The following is a 20,436-nucleotide window of genomic DNA, read 5'->3' on the forward strand; positions in this document are numbered from 1 at the left end:
GTCACGGCACCCGGCTGATGGCCTTGCTGCGATCTCTGAGGAGATCTTCAAGGGTGGAGGGAGGATTCCCTTCCATCCTTTTATCAGGTCGGTCCTGGATCATTTCGGGATCGCACCGATGCAGCTGACGCCAAACGCATACGTCATCGCTGTCGCGATGTACATTGCGTGCTGCGAAAACGGCTTGGGCGACCCAACGGCAGTGGAGCTCGGCATCGCCTATTATCTTAAAAAGAGCAGGGACAAGGACTCGTACTATTTGTCTCGGCGACCTACCATTGCCGCAGGGATACACAACTATCCCAGCAACGCGAGGGCTTACGAGACAAAGTTCTTCTTTTTCTTTTACGATGGCCACTGCCGTTTTCAGGACCCAAGTAGGTTTCCTTTCGCTGGGTTCATTATCTGCTCGCACGATCTGTAGTAACGACCTGCTTTTTTTTGCAGTTAACAGAACGACCAGCCAAAATTTACTCGCCGACCCAAACAGGCTCGTATCCTTTGGAGTACTGGACGAAGAGAGCCGGGACGCGAGGAGGCTTGTGACGACCGCAAATTTACGGAAATACGATTTTTTCAGTGACAAGGCGTCTTTAGAACCGCCAGAAGGTAAGTTATATTGGTTCCCTTCTGGTCGTAGAACGATTTCGTTTACTAATGAACTTAAATGCAGAAACAATGCCTCCAAAGGAGTCCGGGCAGCCCCGCCGAGCACCATTCATCTTTCCTCGATCAAGGAGTGAGAGGGTGGCTGAAGCTGCTCGTCCTATCCCGGCACAGCCGGTGCAAACAGTCCCGGCTTTCCAGCCCCGTCCTGCTCAAGGAGCGACCAGGACGGAACGGGCCGCTCAAGCGCCAACTGCTCGCCCAAAGCGGAAGGCTCCGGCCCAGAGGTCGAAGAAGAGGAAGCAGATTCAGCCCGAAGAGTCAGAGACTGAATCTGAGGGAGAGCCTCTGAGGTCGCGCCAGGAATCCAGGAGGTCGGGCAAGGAGCCCGTGAGCGAGGCGGTTGCTGGCGACAAGGCGAAGGACGCACCTGTTCTAGACTCATTGGGGAGTCTGCCCAAGTACCTGCAGCCGATCGTCTATGGCCTGCTTGAGTACGAGCTATCGGAGTCGTACGACGAATTTGCAGACACGGGCGACGACCTGATGGCCACGTCGTTCCAGCATCTGAGCAAGGTAAACTAACTGTACTTGAAATTTCATTTTGATTTATTTCTAACTCGTATCCTGCTCGCAAGGGTTGCTTACGATGAGGATGTCCATGGAGAAAACGCGGCTGGGGGCCGCAAAGGGGACGAGCGACCTACAGGAGGAGGTCGCGAAGCTGAAGCAAAGTTTGGAGTCCGTTGAAGCAGAAAGAACCCAAGCGTTCGAAGCGGTGAACAGGTATCTGAACCAAAAGGACGCTGCTCAACGAATAGTGGACTTCTAGAGGGCGGAGCTCGATCGGCGTGTGAAGGAAGTCAGAGAACTTCAAAGGACAACCGCTAGGCTCTCTAGGGAGGTCGGAGAAAAGGACCAGGAGCTCCAGGCGACCTTCGCACGGGCTCAGCGAGCTGAAGAAGATAGGCAGGCCTCCGAGCAGGAAAGGCTAGCTCTTGAGGCCGAGCTCCAGGAGAGTCGGGCGAGAGTCACTTCTCTGACTGATGAAATGCAGAATCAGTCCGAGGAGATGGAGGAGAAGGCTGCGGACTGGGCAATCGGGTCCATCTACACCCTGCGAGCAAGGAACCCTGAGTTGAACTTGTCCGACCTCCCGAAGGGTTGGCAGGCGACCTTGCGGATCATGGCCGAGGAGGACGACCAGACTGCCGCAGCCGTCCAGGGACTCGACCAGGCAGGTGGCTCTGGCTCGAAGGATCTTCCCGACCAGCCTTAGTGCTAACAGTCTTTTGTTGTAATCGAGTCTTAAGACTTTTTGTACATAAATGAAGACATATTTTCTTTACAATCGCAGTTCGTTTCGTTCATATATATGTATACTTTACAATTGTGATTTACATGAGCGATTATATATGAATTCTTACACGCGAACAGAACACATGCAAACTGTTTTGAGCGAACAAAGTAATACTTAAAAAGAAATTAGCAAAAACTGAGAGCTGAGTTTGGGATTACTGATAGTATGGCCGGAGGTGCTCGGCATTCCAAGCTCGGTGTACTTTGGAACCGTTCAATCTTTTGAGATGATAAGTCCCCAGTCTGATCACTTTGTCGACCCGGTATAGACCTTCCCAGTTAGGTCCTAGTACCCCCGCACTCGGCTCTCTGGTCCCGAGGAGAACTTCTTTATGTACAAGGTCCCCGACCTGGAAATCTCTTGGCTTGACCTTTGAGTCGAAGAACCTCTTTGCTTGCTGCTGGTAGGCTACTATCTTTAGTGAAGCCTTGTCGCGGTGTTCTTCGACCAGATCCAAACTGGCTCTCATAAGCGCTTCGTTTTCGTCCTCACTGTACAGATCCCTCCGAAGAGAACCGGTCCCGACCTCTACAGGGATCATCGCTTCGCAGCCATAGGCTAGCGAAAATGGGGTTTCCGAGGTGGAGGTCCTTGGAGTTGTCCTGTACGCCCATAAGACTTCGGGGAGGTCGTCAGCCCAATTTCCTTTGGCTGCCTCGAGCTTGGCCTTCAGAGTGTGTTTGATGGTCTCGTTGACTGCTTCAACTTGACCATTCGCTTGCGGTCTAGCGACCGAGGCAAATTTTTTATAGATGCCCAGCTCGTCGCATAACTGCTTGAACTCCTCATTATCGAACTGCTGTTAGTGTATATTAGTGTATGCCCTAGAAACCATTCGTGTTGTCGGTTTTTAGAGCATTTTGTCTTGTATCTATATATATCATAAATAATAGAAGAAAGGTTCTTCAATTCATATATGTAAATTGCTTCCTTTATTCAGTCATGCATTAAAATAAAGTAGTATATGAATTGTCCAGATGATTCATTTAATAGGTAAATGAATTATCGAAAAGGGTTCCCTACGGAAGCAATATAAATTTGGGCAACTATATTGTACAGTAGGCATACCGGATGCTTCCGAAAGATCTATGAGTTGATATAGTACGGATGACGATGATAGTCATGTCACTAGGGCATTGGTATGGATTAACGGTTGGTGAACTGTTTTTCGAACGTGACCGAATAACGACAAATCACTTGGAAAAGCATTAGTAATGATTTATCGTTTGGTTATATCAGTGCACGATGTAGTCCTTGACCTGAGACATTGTAGTGGGATCTGATATGGAGCGTATGGTTCATATGGTGTATATACGAGACTAATCATGTTTCGTACAATAAAGCCTATTTGGTCATGGTTGTTCATATGCGGAAACGACGATGGTCAAGAGGGGATCCATTGACTCGAAAATATAGGATCGGGATACCGTGACTTCATCCGGATTCGAGTTCCTAGACGAACACGATAAATGTCGAAAAAACTGAACCTCTGGCCAGAGTCTATTATTAGTCATACAAAAGTAAGTTGTTGATGACAGTTCCGGACATATTGATCAACAATTCGGTAGAAGATCGAGTTTAGGATTTTGACGTTACATGAATCCATACTTGATTAGGATATCTCAATGGAGGGACTTTACCTGCATGGTACGTATGATCTGAAATGGGTTCGATGAAGTATTTCTTCATCGTGGTTAGGGACTATGGCAATCGCTAGATGTTTACCATAGTCGTTGGGCTCCAGACAGGTTTCCGGATTCATCCAGAATCGGCTCACGGCTAATCCACGGTGGACCTACATGGCACACCAATAGCCTTGGGAAGTTAGAGAAGGATGAGAGAAGAAATGATTATTCGAGAGGGCTAGCACCTTCCGAGGGTAATAACAGGTTTCTATAGTAATAGTTACATAAAACAATTTGTGACATTTTAAGGGTTAAAATGGTCAAGCAATAATTAATATATTTAATTATTATATCTTAAAGTGTTAAGATTAATGAGATGACAAAAATAACTTTTAATAGTTAAAGGGTAAAAAGGGTAAATTTATGGGTTGTTAATGTAACTAGTTTAGTTTACATGGGCCCTTGAATAATATTGATATTCAAAGGGTAGCATATTAAATTCGTGGGGCCCCTTATAAAATAAGTTTATTGGGCTTGGAAGTGAAAAATAAATAATTACAAAATAGCCCAAGTATATATAAGTGCAAAAGGTTGCATTTTGTTCATTATTCACTTGTTCACTCAAACACAAACTAAAAGCTCTCTCTCCCTAGCCAAGGCCACTCTCTAATCCTCAAGGTGGTGTAAAGTGTGGAGGTTTCATCCTTTTGAAGCTAATCTTCATCAATCCAAGCAAAAGAGTAGGTATAATCTCAATCCAAGCTTTGCATGTAAACTGTTTTTTATCATGCTTTCATGCTTTCATTCTCCATCTCCACCACTTTTCATGCATGCTGAATCTTTCAACTGCTTCCCATTATCTGAGTGAGGTGTGAGGAATTCCGTAGCGGCACACTATGTTCTTGAAAACGAAGTCTTTAGCTTTCTGGTCGTGATCGCGGCTAGTGGCTCGGCTTCGCCCATTTTGTGAATAGTCTACCGCGACCACGGCATACTTAACCCTCCCTTTCCTACTAGCATGGGGCCGATAAGGCGATCCCCCACATGGAAAATGGCCAGGGGCTAGACATTGTAATCAGCTCGTGAGATGGGGCTCACGGAATGTTCGCGAACCGTTGGCATTTGTCGCACTTCTTGACAAAGTTGTGCGCATTTTCTGGATTCGGGGCCAATAATATCCTTGACGAACAACCTTGTTCGCAAGAGATCGAGCTGCTGTGTGGTTACCGCAGATCCCTTCATGAATTTCTCTCATGATGTAGTCTGTCTTCATTGGTTACACATCGGAGGAGAGGGACACTGAATCCTCTCTTGTACAGTGATTCCGATGAGTGTGAAACGAGCAGAACCTTACTCGCAGGACTCTTGCTTCGACCTTGTCGCTAGGCAAGGTCCCATCCTTGAGGTACTGGACAATGTGAGTCATCCAGGAATCTGACTGAACCGCGCTCACGGCCTGTTCGCTGAGCTGATAGTCGGAGCACTAACAAAACGAACAGGAATGCTATCAGGAGCCTCAGAATCTAACGACGAGGCTATCTTTGCCAAGGCGTCCGCTATAGAGTTGCTCTCCCTGGGGATCTGAGTGATTTCAAAGTGCTTAAATGACCCCAGAGAGACCTAGCTCTTTCAGGTAGCGGACCATGTTTTTTTCCTTAGCTTGGTATTCCTAGGATCTGGTTGACGACCAGCATGAGTCGCTATAAATACTGATCGTGGTTGCACCATTCTTTGGCGAGTCGCAACCCGGCGAGTAGAGCTTCGTATTCGGACTCATTGTTGGTCGCTTTAAACCCGAACATGAGAATACCATGAATTCGAGCCCCTGGGGGCTACAAGGAGAAGACCCGCACCTGCTCTTTTCCTGTTTGATGACCGTCGACGTAGAGGTTCCAGGTCGACAGGTTCTGAATTGCTTCTTGTCCGACTTCGCTAGACTGTGCTCGCTCGGGAGATAGGAAAATTCCGAGATGAAGTCTGAACAGCCTGCCCTTGATGGTCGACCTGGGCGTATATTTAGGTCGAACTGGCTCAGCTCCATGGCCCATTTAAACAGTTTACCCGAGGCCTCCGGTTTCTGGAGGACCTGCTGGAGGGTAACTTGTCATTACGTTGATTGTATGGGCATGGAAGTAAGGTCGCAGCTTTCTGGACGTGACCAACAAGGCAAAAGCTAGTCGCTCCATTTTCGGGTACCGCATCTCGGCATCCGATAGGCGCTTACTGCATAATAACCGGCCACTGAGCTTTTTCCTCTTCCCGTATTAAAGCTGCGCTGACCGCGAACTGAGACACGGACAAGTAAATGAGCAGGATTTCCGTGGGAGAGGTTAGAGAGGGAGGTGGCTTCCCAAGATGCTCTTTTATACTCCGGAATGCCAGCTCGCATTCTAAAGTCCACTCGAATTTCTTATTGGCCTTCAGAACATTGAAGAATGGTAAACAGTGGTCTGTTAGCCTTGATATGAAGCGATTTAGTGCCGCTATTCGCCCCGTTCAGACTCATGACTTGCTTTTTGCTGGTCAGGCTCTCAATCGAGCAGAGCTTGGATCTTTCGGGGTTTATTTCTATGCCCCGCTGATTGACTATATATCCCAGGAACTTCCCTGACGATACCCCAAACGAACATTTGAGAGAGTTCAGCTTCATCCTGTAGAGCCGGAGTATGTCAAACATCTCAGCGGATGTGTAATATGCTCTGAGGCGACCTGGGATTTGACCAGCTGTCGTCCAATAGACCTCCATTGTCCCCCCGATCTGGTCGGAGAACATTCGGTTGACAACCTCTGATAGGTCGCTCCTGCATTCTTAAGGGCAAGGGCATGACTTTGTAACAGTACAGCCCCCGGTCCGTTATGAAGGTCGTAGCTCCTCATTTGGTATACATCGGGATTTGAATGTATCCCGAATATGCATCCATGAAGCTTAAAAGCTCGGCCCCGAGGTGGCATCAACGAGCTGGTCGATTCTTGGTAGGGGGAAGCTGTCTTTTGGACAAGCTTGTTTAGGTCGCTAAAGTCCACGCAGGTCCGCCACTTGCCATTTGGCTTCTTTACCAGGACGGGTTGGCAACCCAGGTCGGGTAGAGAGCCTCGCGAACAGATCTATTTCGGAGGAGGTTCTCCACTTCTGACTTTAATGCAGCGTAAAGCTCCGGATCCATCGCCCTCCTTTTGGCGAACTGGCTTGGCTTCACTGCTGAGTTTAGGGATGGCAGATAATGTTCGGGCTGATCCCGACCATATCTGTATGCGACCAGGCGAACACATCTGTTCTCCTCAAGAAGCTACTAGCTCGAAGCGAGCTGAGGATTGAGACAGTTTCGATCCTTAGCACTCGGCTCGGCTCGGCTCTTTTGGATCAACCGAAACTTCGGACAGATCCTCCATCGGGCCGCTGGGGGGATTTTCTGAATCCGCGGATCTAAATTATCCTCCGCCGGACCAGGCTGTGGCTCGATCGGCTGATCGCCATAGCTTGGCGGGGTGTACACGCGAAATGCCCTTTCCTTTGTCGGCCATTTGGACCGATTTTACATAGCATTCGCGAGATGCGCTTTGCGATCTACTTACCTCCCCTATCCCCGTTGAAGTGGGGAACTTCATCTTGAGATGATAAATGGAAGTGACTGCCCTGAAAGTTCTCAGTAGAGGTCGCCCTAAGATTCCATTGAAGGCCGATGGGCAGTCCAGACTAAGAATTCTGTAACCTAGTCACCTCGTCATTGTCGCCGAGAGCTGACTGGGAGCTGGATTGTTCCGCTGGGGATCAGGTGATCCCTATAAAACCGTACAGAGGCATCGAGGTGGCTTCAGGTCGGCCTCGGCCAGGTTCATTCTATCAAAAGCGGATTTGAACGAATGTTCACAACGTCCGTTGTCCACAAGCATTCTGCAGACATTATGACACCCTATAGGGGCGTGATTAAGAGCATCCTCGTGAGGATGGTGCAAGCGAGTTGCCTCCTTCTCGCAGAAGGAGATTGGTTCCTCTTTTCTGGCTTTCTAAGGTCGCTGCGAAGTATTCATTACCCTGATCGGGTCATGGCGCTTCGTGAGCATATCTTTTGCGCCCCTCGCGTGTTTCCTGCGAGGTGCGGACCTCCAAAAATTATGTTAACACTATCATACCGCTGCGATCACGGCGCTTTTTCTTTCGCTCCCCTTGGTTCTTTTTGGGGAGTCGTCAATGTACTCTGAAGTGCCCTTCTTGATGAGCTCTCGATAGCCTGCTTTGAGCTCGGCATTCATCAGTGAGGTGCCCATATCCCGATGGTACGGTAGTACTTTTTGCTGTTTCTGGCGTAGCAGGGTTTTCATGGGTTCGGGCTACGAGCAGGCTGGCCTTCTCGGATTTATAGAGGATTGCAGATACGGACACATTCAACGGAGTATATTGAGCCCCGTCACGATCGCGCACGAGGAACAGGAGCATAGGATTTTTCTGCTCGTAGCGGGGTTTTTTCCTTTTCGCTGATCGTCAGTGCCTCCTTTGCGATCAGCTCGCCTGTTATTCCCCGACCAGGCGTACTGCTGGAAGTGCCGTGATCGCGACGACGGAGTGCCGCCAGCGGTTCTCTATCCGGAGATACTTTTCTGCCAAGTTATGGAACCTGGTGAGGGAAATGTCGTCCTCAGCTGCAGTTCTTTCCACAGGTCGGTTTGCGGGCGGAACTCTAGCTATTATAAGGGTTCGGATGGACTCTTCTGGAGCGTGTGCCATTTGTTGAGTTCCCTGTGGAAGCGGTCAATGTAAGACTGCAGGGATTCGTCTCTTTCTTGCCTTATGTTGCTGAGGTAGCTCAAAGGCATTGAAAATTTCCGGTTGGCTTGGAAATGCCGCAGGAACGTCGTGCTCATCTGAGGCCACGAACTGATCGATCCCGCTGGGAGCGACCTTAACTACCGTTTGGCGTGAGAAGTTAGTGTCACAGCCAAACAACGGCATTTCCGATGTCCGAAACCTGGTGGAGCTCCATCAGGTTGTTGAACTCATATAAATGATCCTACGAGTCATAGTTTCCATCAACGGTCGCATATCTGGCATTCTGAACCTGGTGGAAGTGGAGCAGCTCAACTTCAGGAGAAAATGGGGATGTTGAGGCGACCTGCGCCTGTTCGTTTTGCTGCTCCCTTAACCTGTCTAGAGCTCGCTGCAACTCCTCAATTCGTGGTAACGGAGCCAACCCAGGGTTGCTTTTCACCCATGCGAGCCCGGCCTTCCCGATTGCGGTTCAGGAGAGTTCGAAGGTCGGATCCCCCCTCGCCTCGGCCGATATTTCTAGCCGCGCTTGACACACGCTGACTAGAGGCGTGTGAAGGCGATGTGTTGTGCAGGGCATTTTCACGACCTCGCGGTGGTACAAACCGCCCCGGAGGTGTGAGGGCACCCGCATGGGAACGATGGATCGTTCTGCTGGTGGTGATCGAATCACGCGCCAGCATTTCGCTGGGTTTGCCTGCGACGTGGCATGGGACAGCTAGGGGTTTACTTTTTCACGAGTCTCAGCTTTGCCGACACCCTGCTCGGGTGCCTTTCGTATTCGCTGGCCCTTGGGAGCCGTAGGCTTATTTTTTGCCACTTGCTACCCTTGCGCTTACGCGCTGCAGTGCTCGCGGCAGGGCTATTGCCTTTGCGCGCTTTCGCGTGACCTGCAGGCGTTTTTGGCGGTTGTACCGCTCCGGCTGTCGTAGATGACATTCCCTGGTCCAAAGGTCCAACCTCTGGTGACCGTGGAGAGCATTGTCGAACTCTCCAGGTAGCTTCTGATAGCGGGGTCCAGTTGCGGAGCTAGGGGTATTCCCAGCGGCACTTTGCGAAACTGGAGGTTTGGAAAGGGTGCCCTCTGGGCCTGGGGGACTCCTTCAGCATGCTGGTTCACCTACCCAGGTTCAGATTGGCGGGCCATTGTAGCTGTGAGACCAGTAGGTCAAAGATTCTCCTGATGAAGGGTAGACACTAAATCAGCCTCCTTTAGCGCCAAACTGTTGATGCTCGTTTTTGGCACCAACCAAATTGTCACGTGCATAACGTTGATTGGCTGTTAAATACACGTGAAAGCGAAGTATAAAGCGAAATAAATGCAAAGGGAGTTTTTTAAGTGGTTCAGATGCTAAGGTAGCAAGTCCTACGTCCACTGATTTGTATTAATATTAGTGTGGGTCAGGTCGCGACAGCAGACTGAGTTACAAAAGAATTGGAAAGAGTAAAATGTGTTTACAGGAGAGAGAGAGATGTTTCTCTGTATGAAAATGGCCGAATCCCCTGAATGAAGGGGTCTTCTTCATTTTATATCAACTGAAGCGTGTAATCTCATTAAATCCATGGGTTGGTGTGATTGTCAGGAATAATCCGGCTTTACGTCCCATTTTCCTTTTCCCAAGCTGACTTCGCACGACTTATTGCAGGGAAATGGACACGTGTGAGCTCCATATATTTTGCAGGTCTGACGTGTGCGTGTTGCCCTGACGGAGAGGTCACCTCCCGTGACTTCCCACGTCAGCCCTTTATTTTCCAGGCGTAACAATTTCATTGCTAATATTATAGATTATCTTGAGTAAATACATGTTAGTTGGTTATTGTTTGTAGTCCAGTCTTTTTTGCACTTTCCTTTGATTTTTCTTTTTCATAAACACTTGATTAAAAACTGTTTTCAGAAAGCTGATCGTTTTGAAAAAGTTCTTCCAAAACATATGTACAATTTGTTCTCTCATAAAAGAAGACATTTTATTGTTCAATAAAAATTAAACAATTTCGGAAATTCATTTGTTAAATCAAACGTCATTCATTGACTCTATATTTTAGCCGACTACCTTTAGCTATTTGTAATATGGGAAAATTCAAAGAAACGAATTTCGTAGTGACCAAACAATCAAAAGAGAGTAAGTATGATTGGGCAAGAAGACCCTATTTTATTCCAGTCGTTGAAGAAAATCCTAAAATCTCTATCGTAGAATTTCTTCACTTGATATGGTTTATCATACATTATTGGAGTTTATTATCTTAACTTATGATTATAGTGAGCTATAATTATTTGATTCCTTTACTTAACTGTGAAATGTTAAGTAAACTATATCAACTTAAAGGTTTATAAGCCGTCTGATATTTATTATTATTTTAATGAGTTAAATTAATATTTATTTTACATTTATGCTCTTTTTAATGTATTATTTTAATAAGTATATATGTAGTTATCTACAGTATTAAATGAAATGATTAAGGATAAATAACTTGTAGATCTCAAACAAAATGTGTTGATGCTTGATTTTGGACGCCAACGACTTGCACGTGAGAAGCGCTAAGCGGACTTAGGAATCACACGTGATGGATCCATGAGATTTGAATATGAGCTGAGATTTATATTTTGTAGAAAAATAAGTAAGATTGGCAAGAGGGGTTTTTATAGTGGTTCGGATGCAACAAGCGACTCCTATCCACTGTTATTTTATTTGATCTCTCACTATTTCTATGAATTTGCCCGTAAGGCATACAAAGATGAAGAAAATACAGTATTTTTACAGAGAAAGAATTGAAGCTAAATTCAGCCCAGCCACCAGCCTCTCTTCTTCGGGAAGAGAAAAATCCATTTATTTCACAAAACACTCCAATGCAAGAGTGTTTTGCAAGCTTCTTGACACCATGGAAGGCTCGTCCATTCATCTCTTTGAAATGAGATAAAGTTGGTGGAATATCTTTGGAGTATGGGCTTGCAGTTGGTACAAAGAGACATTAATTGTGCTGACATAGGCTTGACTTTTGAGGCATAACAAATATATTATATTGATGTTATAAAAAAATGAAAATTAAAAAAATGTATTTTGAAGATTAAATAAAATCGTAGATGAAAAATGAAAAGTGACTATAAAATTTTAGATTTCTCTTCTTTAATTAACCTTTTTTTTAAGTTTAATTTATGTATTCAATTGTTCTATTTATTATAAAGTCCTTGTTTATTCATTTGTAATTTTTTTTTTTTCCAAACAATAATATGCATGTGTAGGTAAAATAGGAATCGAGTTAAGACATTTAATTAATATTCTTATAAAATTTTAATTAAAATGAATTGTCACAATTGACAACTTGCTCCCCGATCGTTGCTGGCAAAAAAGCCAAAAGACTTTGACCCGCCTGGGCAAGACCAATTAATGGAGGTTTGGCTACCTTCAAACATATTATATATAACTTACTTCAGGTAGAGAGTATCAAACAAAAGATTTAACATGATGTTCACATCCTTCACTTCTAGAGTGTGGTTCATATGGGCTACCCTTTTGACTGCATGTTTTCTTGTAGCACTGAATTATCAATACAATTAGAAAGGAAGCTCTACTTAACACCAGTTGGTGGAGTTCGGAAATAAATTATTTCAGATCATGTCAGTGGCATGGTATCACTTGCGATTCAACAGGGCACATCATAGAGATTTATGCATAGTTATGGCGTTGAAGGAGAGCTTAGCCAATTTAACTTTTCTTGCTTTCCAAACTTAAAGAGTCTCAGTTTTCATCATCTGATCTCAACGGAAGCATTCCATCACAAAATGGTGCACTTTCAAAGCTCAAATTCCTCAATCTGTCAAATAATCATCTTACAGGTACATTATTGATTTTATTTTAGTTTTATCATTTCAAATAAAGTATAATCAAATGACAATTTTTTTTTTTTTTTTTTTTGTTAAATAAAATTAAAGGTGTTATCCCTTTAGAAATTGGAAGCTTGAGCAATCTCATGGAACTGGATTTGTCATCAAACAATCTCAATGGATTAGTCCCCTCATCGGTTGGTTGTTTGACCAAATTGACCACGTTGTCTCTATCTAGTAACAATTTTACTGGAGCAATCCCTTCATCTATGGGTGATTTGATCAAATTAATCACTTTAGATCTGTCTAGTAACGCTTTTACTGGAGCAATCCCTTCATCTATTGGTAATTTGATCAAATTAATCATTTTAGATCTATCTAATAACACTTTTACTGGAGCAATCCCTTCATCTATTGGTAATTTAACCAATTTAAAATATTTATCCCTTGATTCCAACCAACTCAGTGGTCCCCTACCTCAAGAAATTGGGAATTTAAAGAACCTTACGAAATTAATTTTGAGGGGGAATAACTTGATTGGACCTATTCCCTTAACACTTGGTTATTTAGCATATTTGACCGATCTTGTTCTCAATTCTAACAAACTCAACGGCTCAATTCCTGATGAGCTCACCCAATTAACCCAACTTCTATTTGTAGATCTCTCTCATAACAAACTTAGTGGTCACATTCCAATTGGCATAAAGATTTGCGTGGGGTTGATAAGCTTAAATTTGAGCTATAACAATTTGAGTGGAAGAATTCCACTAAAGATTGGAGGAAGCAATTTATCTCAATTAGACCTTTCCAATAATAACCTTTCTGGCATAATCCCTAATTCTCTCTTTCCATGGACGTTTTATTATTGGGAGTCTTCTAGAATTTACGTGGACTTATCGTACAACAATTTGGAAGGTCCAATCCCACTTGATCTGAAAAATTTGAACCTGCAACTTATAGGCAACAAAGGTTTATGTGATGCAGCTTACGGTTTTACTCCTTGCAATACTTCTTCATCGGAAAAGAAGCCTAAAATTACTTCCATTCGTTTGATAATGATTATTCTACCAATCACCACTATTCTTATCATCCTGATTTTTGGTTTTTTTTTCCTCAAAAGAAAGGATAAAAAAGCTCTATTGTCCACATCCACAAGAGCATCCAAAATTAGAGATGTATTCTCAATATGGAACTTTGATGGTAGAATTGCATTTGAAGACTTAATTGAAGCGACAGAGGGTTTTGATATCAAATATTGCATCGGAACTGGAGGTTATGGTAGTGTTTACAAAGCGCAACTACCCCAAGGTAAAGTAGTTGCTTTGAAGAAGCTTCATAGTTTAAAAATTGAGGAGTCAGCTTCCCTAAACAGCTTCCAAAATGAGGTTCATGTACTGTCCGAATTACGACATCGAAACATTATCAAGCTTTATGGATATTGTTTGCACAAAAAATGCATGTTTTTGATTTATGAGTATATGGAGAGGGGAAGCTTGTTTTGTGTTCTACGGAATGATGATGAAGCTCTTGAGTTGGATTGGACTAAGAGAGTAAACATTGTAAAAGCTGTGGCACATGCTTTGTCTTACTTGCATCATGATTGCACATCATCAATTGTTCACCGTGACATATCAAGCAACAACATTCTACTAAACTCAGAATTGCAAGCGTTTGTTGGTGACTTTGGCGTGGCTAGAATTCTTCATCTTGACTCATCAAATAGAACCATGTTAGCTGGCACTTATGGATATATAGCTCCAGGTAAAGTATCTAGTTACTCTCTCCTTTTAATCTTTTTTCTTATAGATTTATGGCTCCTTTTCATCCTGAAAGTTGAATTACTTCATAACTAAATTGAACTAAAGAAGAATGAAATAATAAATAATATTGGATTACTTTTGGAGAAACTAATTATTAATAATTTTTCATCCTAAATTAAATAATCTCTATACTTCATTTTAAGGTTTCTATTTCCCTTGTAGAGTTGGCTTATACTATGGTTGTGACGGAGAAATGCGACGTTTATAGTTTTGGAGTAGTGGCACTTGAAGTATTAATGGGAAGGCATCCAGAAGAAATTCTCTCTTCATCATCATCATCATCATCATCATCATCTACCCAAAATTTAATGCTAATTGATGTGTTAGACTCACGCCTCTCACCTCTAGTTAATCGAATAGTTAAGCAGGAAATTATGCTTGTTTCAACCATAGCATTCGCCTGCTTGCGTTCCAAGCCGAAGTCCCGACCTGCAATGAAGCATGTGTCTCAAGAATTTCTTAAGCAGAAAACATTATTTGCAAAATCTTTTGGAGAAATTTCCATCTCAGAATTGAGAAACCAGGAAATGTATTTATTTGGTGAACATGATGCTTAAGCATGGATGTAGTTCATTGGTGTTTTTGTGTTCTACAACATTTTTCTGATATTTAGCCTACATTTCCTCGTTTCTTTTGTTTTGTTTCTTTTTTCTTTTGTTAAGCATGAATTTCCTTTTTACTCTGTTTTCCATTACATGGGTTCAACACCAATTAAGTATAGAAAATCATCAAGTTTCTGTACCACCAGGTACTGAATCAAGCATTGTAATCAAGGCCAATAATATTGTTGTACTTCATCGTTTCTGCTCCGAAAATTATTTAGTGCAATATATACTCTGTCCTCTTCTTTTCCTACAACTTTTATAAAAGGGTTTTTTCATAAAGATTTAACTTCCTCTCTGAAATGAAAGTCTACAATAAGACAAGCACATTAATAGTAGTCCAATCAGCACGGATGACTTTTACACTCAACAAAAACATTGCCTAGACTTGAACCAGTCTTATTTCGCTATTATTGTTTGAAGCCAATGTATTTTTCTTGGTCTATTTCAATCATGAATGCATGTCTAATCAGAGGAAGGGCATCAGAAGACTTTCACTCAGAGTTCATGTATCAAACTCATATCTCTAATTAATCTAACTACTCCATGAATCTTAAACGTTTAGTTGGTCGTAGACGATTTAATCAAGATTCCATCCAAGCAAAAATTCTCAAAGGCCTAGACTACAGTGGTCTCCCTATCAATCTTTATCTACAAGTTATCTGCCAGACCCCATCGATCAAACATTATAGTGAATGAAAGAGGACTTGGTCTATACCGTGAAGCTTACTTACCCTGGAGGATGGTTTAGTCTGGTCTATTGTTCTTGTGGAAACGTGTTCAGTCTTACCCAAAAATTAAACCCAAGACTTCAGTTTTCTCCCTTTCTCTATGAATGTATTCCAAGTGTTGACTTATATCTCTTTCTCTGTCTCAACTAACTTAGTTGTGGCTGAATTATTTCTTGGATGTGGGAAATATTAGATTTCTCATGCTTTCAGATCTTTAATGAGGTGGTGGTTGTGTTAATATCCCTTTCTCTGTCTCAATTAACTTTTTTTTTATTTTTTTGGTTATTAATGACCTTCTTATTAAAAACCTGTATTACTCATTTGTTCTCTATACCTTAGTGTTGTTATTCATTATTATAAATGCTATTTTATTTATTTATAAGTAATTCCTTCTAACTAAATGTCTTGGTAAAAAACAATTTTTGAGTAAACGAATTTAGTAAATATATTTATGAATTATAAGAGATTTAATTTATAACTTCCTAATTTTTTGAAATTCTATTGAGCTGGCAGTATTGAAAACTTCCTCCAGGTTCCATCCAAGCAAAAAAGGACCAATAGACCTTGACTCCAATTTCTACACTTCCTCGAAATATCATGTGCATGTATGGACCATCGAGATTTTAGTGCTTAGGGAGTCCTCACGGGACCAGTGAAGATGCCACAGCTTCTCAAAAGGCATAAGCGGCATTAGTTAAACCAAAATTGAGAGGGAGAGAGAGATTAATTAACACAACAAAAAACAAAAGAATTATCCTTGGTAATTTTTTTTTCATGTTTAAAACTATCCCATTTCTGACCAGAGACCTTTTCGATAACAAAATGAGGTAAACAAAGGATAATATAACTCTTTGTTCTTGGTGCTTAACATTCAAATTTGATCTAAAATAACAGCTATGGTCGATTGACAATAGGATTAGGTGACCTGTTAGGATTGTTACCAGGATCAACATTAGGCTTAGGTGACCGGTTAGGATTGTTACTAGGCTTGGGTGACCGGTTAGGATTGTTGCGATGATATGGTGAGACATGTGGACCATTTGGTATGGAGACGCTTCTTGTTGGTTGTCCATTCCTTGGTATGTTCCCCACTTGCACTCCAGTGACCCTGTTAGCATTCGAGTTAGACCCTGCATGCTCTGTTTGCATTGCTTGGAAGTATGAAGAAGAAGAGGCCATGTCCGTCAGGGTAGGCAGTGGCTTAAGGGCTTCAACAACTTCACTCATAAGAGGTCTTGTTTTAGGGTCACGGCTGAGGCAGCGGGTAGCCAACTGAATTGCTTTCTGAGCACCTCTGATCGAGAAGCATCCTTCAAGGCGAGGATCCATTAGCCGGTAGAACCTTCTCCTCTCTACAAGATGTGGTCTAGCCCATTCAACCAGGTTATGCTCTCCATTGGGTCGGTTTTTGTCCATTGATCTTCGGCCAGTCAACATTTCAAGTAAAACCAACCAAAGCTATAGACATCGCTCCTGGATGTAAGATCCTTGTCGCAAATTGAATTCTGCTAGCATGAACTGATTTCCACATTCAGATAACTAAACAATATTGAAGTTCCCGTGTAAATGCGTCAGTATCTACCAAGGGAAGTAAATCCATTTAGAGATTATTGAACAAGTTTTCTCACAATAAACCCTAGCTGGAGAACAAGTTATTTGAAAAAAGAAAACAACAATGACAACCCAAATTTAATAACAAGAAGCCTTATGCATAACCATATATCGATTCTAGAACTCAGGTTCCTATTTCAATTGAATTGCTTCAGCAAAACTTATTTAATCATGATTTATTCTATTATAATACATGTACTGATCCATTAATTTGTTCTAGCCTAAAAAGAAGAAATTGTAGTAACCGATAATAGATTCTCTACATATGGAAATCTATCCCCAATTGTGATCATCAATTTTCATATGAAAATACCTTCGGCTCATACCCCACTCTTCTCATCCAGCACCTAATTCAAAGTGCTTCAAGGGTACATACTTTTTTTTTCAATTACCACATCAACTACTTCTGTCTTCTTCTAAGGTATGTACCCGTGGATCAGCAGTGACAAGTAAGGTGAGTGGGGTATGGTGCTGATGGGTATGGTCTCTAAAACTAACAGGTGTAGGAGACAGTAAAGGATTCTATTAAATATAAGAAGTTAAACCAGCTGGCCATTGTTTAATCCATATCCAGATAAAACTGAACAAAAGAAAAGAGAGTTGTTTAATCATTCAACCTGTCATCACATACTCGGGGGCTGCATAACCATAAGTTCCCATTACTCGGTAGATACATGAGTCTTATCTCCCTCTGGACCATCTTTGGCAAGTCCAAAATCAGAAAGCTTGGCATTGTAGTCCTGGACGAGTGTTTAGCAAACATTAGAAGTGGCATAAATAGGAAAAGATAGATTATGTTGGTTTACACACCCCATCTAACAGGATATTAGAGGTCTTAAAGTCTCGATATATCACTGGCTTTTCAGCTTCTTCATGAAGAAAGGCGAGGCCCTTTGCAGCACCAAGTGCAATTTTCATTCTGATGGACCAAGGAAGAGGCAGAGACCCTGTTCATAAACTAAAGTTATTTCCAAAGAAATGAGAAGAAAAGATATGCATGCAGATCATCACTTGGCCAAAAGGATGCTGCTATCTCTAGGGGCTAGTTGGATGCACAACTCTTTTGTGCATTTAGTTGGGAAATATCTATATTTATGATACAGAGAGTATGTAGGGGATGCTACAGGCTGTAAATTCCATAAACGGTTGAGAAAACATTTATATGATGCAATAAAAGAAATGTAGCCAAAATTGGGGAAATAGTAAATGCAGTTACATACTTCTAAACAGGTGGTTCTCCAAGCTTCCTCGAGGCATAAACTCATACACAAGTAGCCTCTGATCATCCTCAATACAACAACCAATTTACTTAACCAGATTAGGATGGAGGAGGTTACCGAGAAAGTTAACTTCAGCCTGCCATAAGGTAGAGATCAGAAACTTTCTTTCCATCATAGGGAAAGTCAAGATCCCTTAAAAGTAAGCCAAATCTCCCAGCAAGATTTATATTTCTCTATACATATTCACAAACATGCAAACAGGCACGCACAAGCATAAACACACACGCACGCATAGATACACTTATGAAAATAATTAAATGATAAGGATCTCATACAAGCCATTCTTTATGACCCTGAAGTCCATCATGGTTGAGGGTTTTTACAGCAACAGGCAGGCCCATGCCAGGTTTCACCGGAGATGTTCCATTCTCATTGATCCAACCTTTATATACACAACCAAACCCACCCTCACCAAGAAGACTCTCAAGTCTAAAATTCCGGGTTGCTGACTTAAGCTCATTATAGGAGAATTTCCGAAGCTGGGAAGAAATTTTCAGTTCTTCACGTCTGTTGGGAGTGGATGGAGTAGTACTTAAGGTGTTGCTTGTAGTTGTAGTTGAAGACGATACTACTGGAACAACTGGTTGGTCTCGACTGTTATCATTTGTAGATTTACTTTCCGCTGATTCACACACAAAAGAAAAAGAACAAAGAATAATATCAGTGCTCTTAGATACAACAGTAATCAGTTAAGATATGCAGTACTAAATCATACACTGGATGAAGGATTGGGATACTGTTCAATACAATACATTCCAACAAATACAAGTCCATACATGTGCATATTATGAATGACAATACATGGATTTTAACTTTGTACTTAAATGATAACAAGGTGGTGCACGACATACAGGAATAGAAATTATAATGCCAAAGTGTGATATCTGTCCTGCTGAAAGCCCTGCATCTGCATCTAGAAGACAAACAGAAAATAAATTTATCATGCAATAGTAAGGTTATTTCTCCATGAAGATAATTACCATTTTTTTCCTCCAATCACACAAGTATCTCTATCTAAATGAAGTGCCAGTATCAGAAAAGCATAAGACCAAGAATTAGTTTCTTCTATAATTGAGGCAGGAAATAGCAGGACCTTGTAGGTTTTTTGGCTGGAGAATACTATGAAAAGAAAGAGACCAAACAGACGTGAGAGAGATGTAGGGACGGAAAATTTAAACTGAAGTTTTTGCTCTGTTTTTCATTCATAAAACAAGGGTGATTTACTGATTTATACAAAATATCATTTACTGTTCCACCTGATATTACAAGGATATCAAAATACATTCTTAACCATTCATCTAAAATTAATGATTACAATTCAAAAATCTAACTGCTCTGTCATTCAAATTCAGCCCTGCAACCTTCAAACCTGGCCCCAAAAACCTGCAAACCTGCTGCCTATCTTCATGTTTTCAGTAAAACATCACTGCCATCAACACTCATGAATACAAATTCTTTTTAAGAATTCAATTCGACAGGAAAAATGATGCTACGTAAGGAGGCCATTGTAACTCTTATTGTTTATGGAATCCTCGAGAAGATTTGGTCGTTACCATTACGTGGCCCTTTGAAAAGTCCATGTAGACTGGATGTAACTTGAAGAACAATTTTCCAGCAACTCAACAATAAGTTCATTGACAAAATGTCACGATGGATGACTCTTGGCCTCCTTATTAAAACAAAGACGATGAATTTTATTAATGCTTGTCATCAGTCAACTTCTAAGCATTAATGTGTTGAAAGGAACATCCACTGAATTGGTCAAATACATCATAGATTAAAGACTAAGTTAAGAACATCAACCCATAATTAGTTAGTTGGCGGGCGGGGATCTCGATCATGAAAAAAAGTAAATTAATATAAGAAAGAAGAAATTTCTACCCCGGGCAAGACTATAAACTTGAGTTATAGCCTGAACAATACTGCAATTATTTTTGAAAAATCTCTCACCTGCTGCTGCAGTTTGATTCTTCACTTACACTTAAACATGGCACCTCGCATATCAAGATTTATTGTGGCACTAATCTGGGCTACATCTGCCTTTGTCTATATGAAAGTCAAAACACAGCAAGAAACTTGAGGAATCCCCAGCACTAACCTCCATCTTCAAAAATGATTAAGACCTTGACTCAATGTGCCTGTGTCAACGCCGAAACCTTGACTTGAAGATTCCATCCTAGAAAAAAAGCTTAAAAATCTTTGACGTCAAAAGTCAACCC

At 42.1% G+C, this 20,436-nt stretch overlaps 1 protein-coding gene and 1 pseudogene across 1 annotated transcript; one reads left to right on the plus strand and one right to left on the minus strand.

The window, feature by feature from the left end:
- The first annotated feature begins 13,227 nt into the window (after positions 1-13,227).
- Positions 13,228-14,798, plus strand: LOC116146027 (MDIS1-interacting receptor like kinase 2-like). Its single transcript, XM_031431436.1, has 2 exons — positions 13,228-13,934; positions 14,156-14,798. The coding sequence occupies exons 1-2, from the start codon at positions 13,229-13,231 to the stop codon at positions 14,548-14,550; spliced, it is 1,101 nt and encodes a 366-aa protein (XP_031287296.1). The 5' UTR covers position 13,228; the 3' UTR covers positions 14,551-14,798.
- Positions 14,799-16,088: 1,290 nt separating this feature from the next.
- Positions 16,089-20,321, minus strand: LOC116146003 (annotated as a pseudogene).
- Between the last annotated feature and the right edge of the window lie 115 nt (positions 20,322-20,436).

The sequence above is a fragment of the Pistacia vera genome, unplaced genomic scaffold (assembly GCF_008641045.1).
Source record: "Pistacia vera cultivar Batoury unplaced genomic scaffold, PisVer_v2 Contig470, whole genome shotgun sequence".
Lineage (NCBI taxonomy): Eukaryota > Viridiplantae > Streptophyta > Magnoliopsida > Sapindales > Anacardiaceae > Pistacia > Pistacia vera.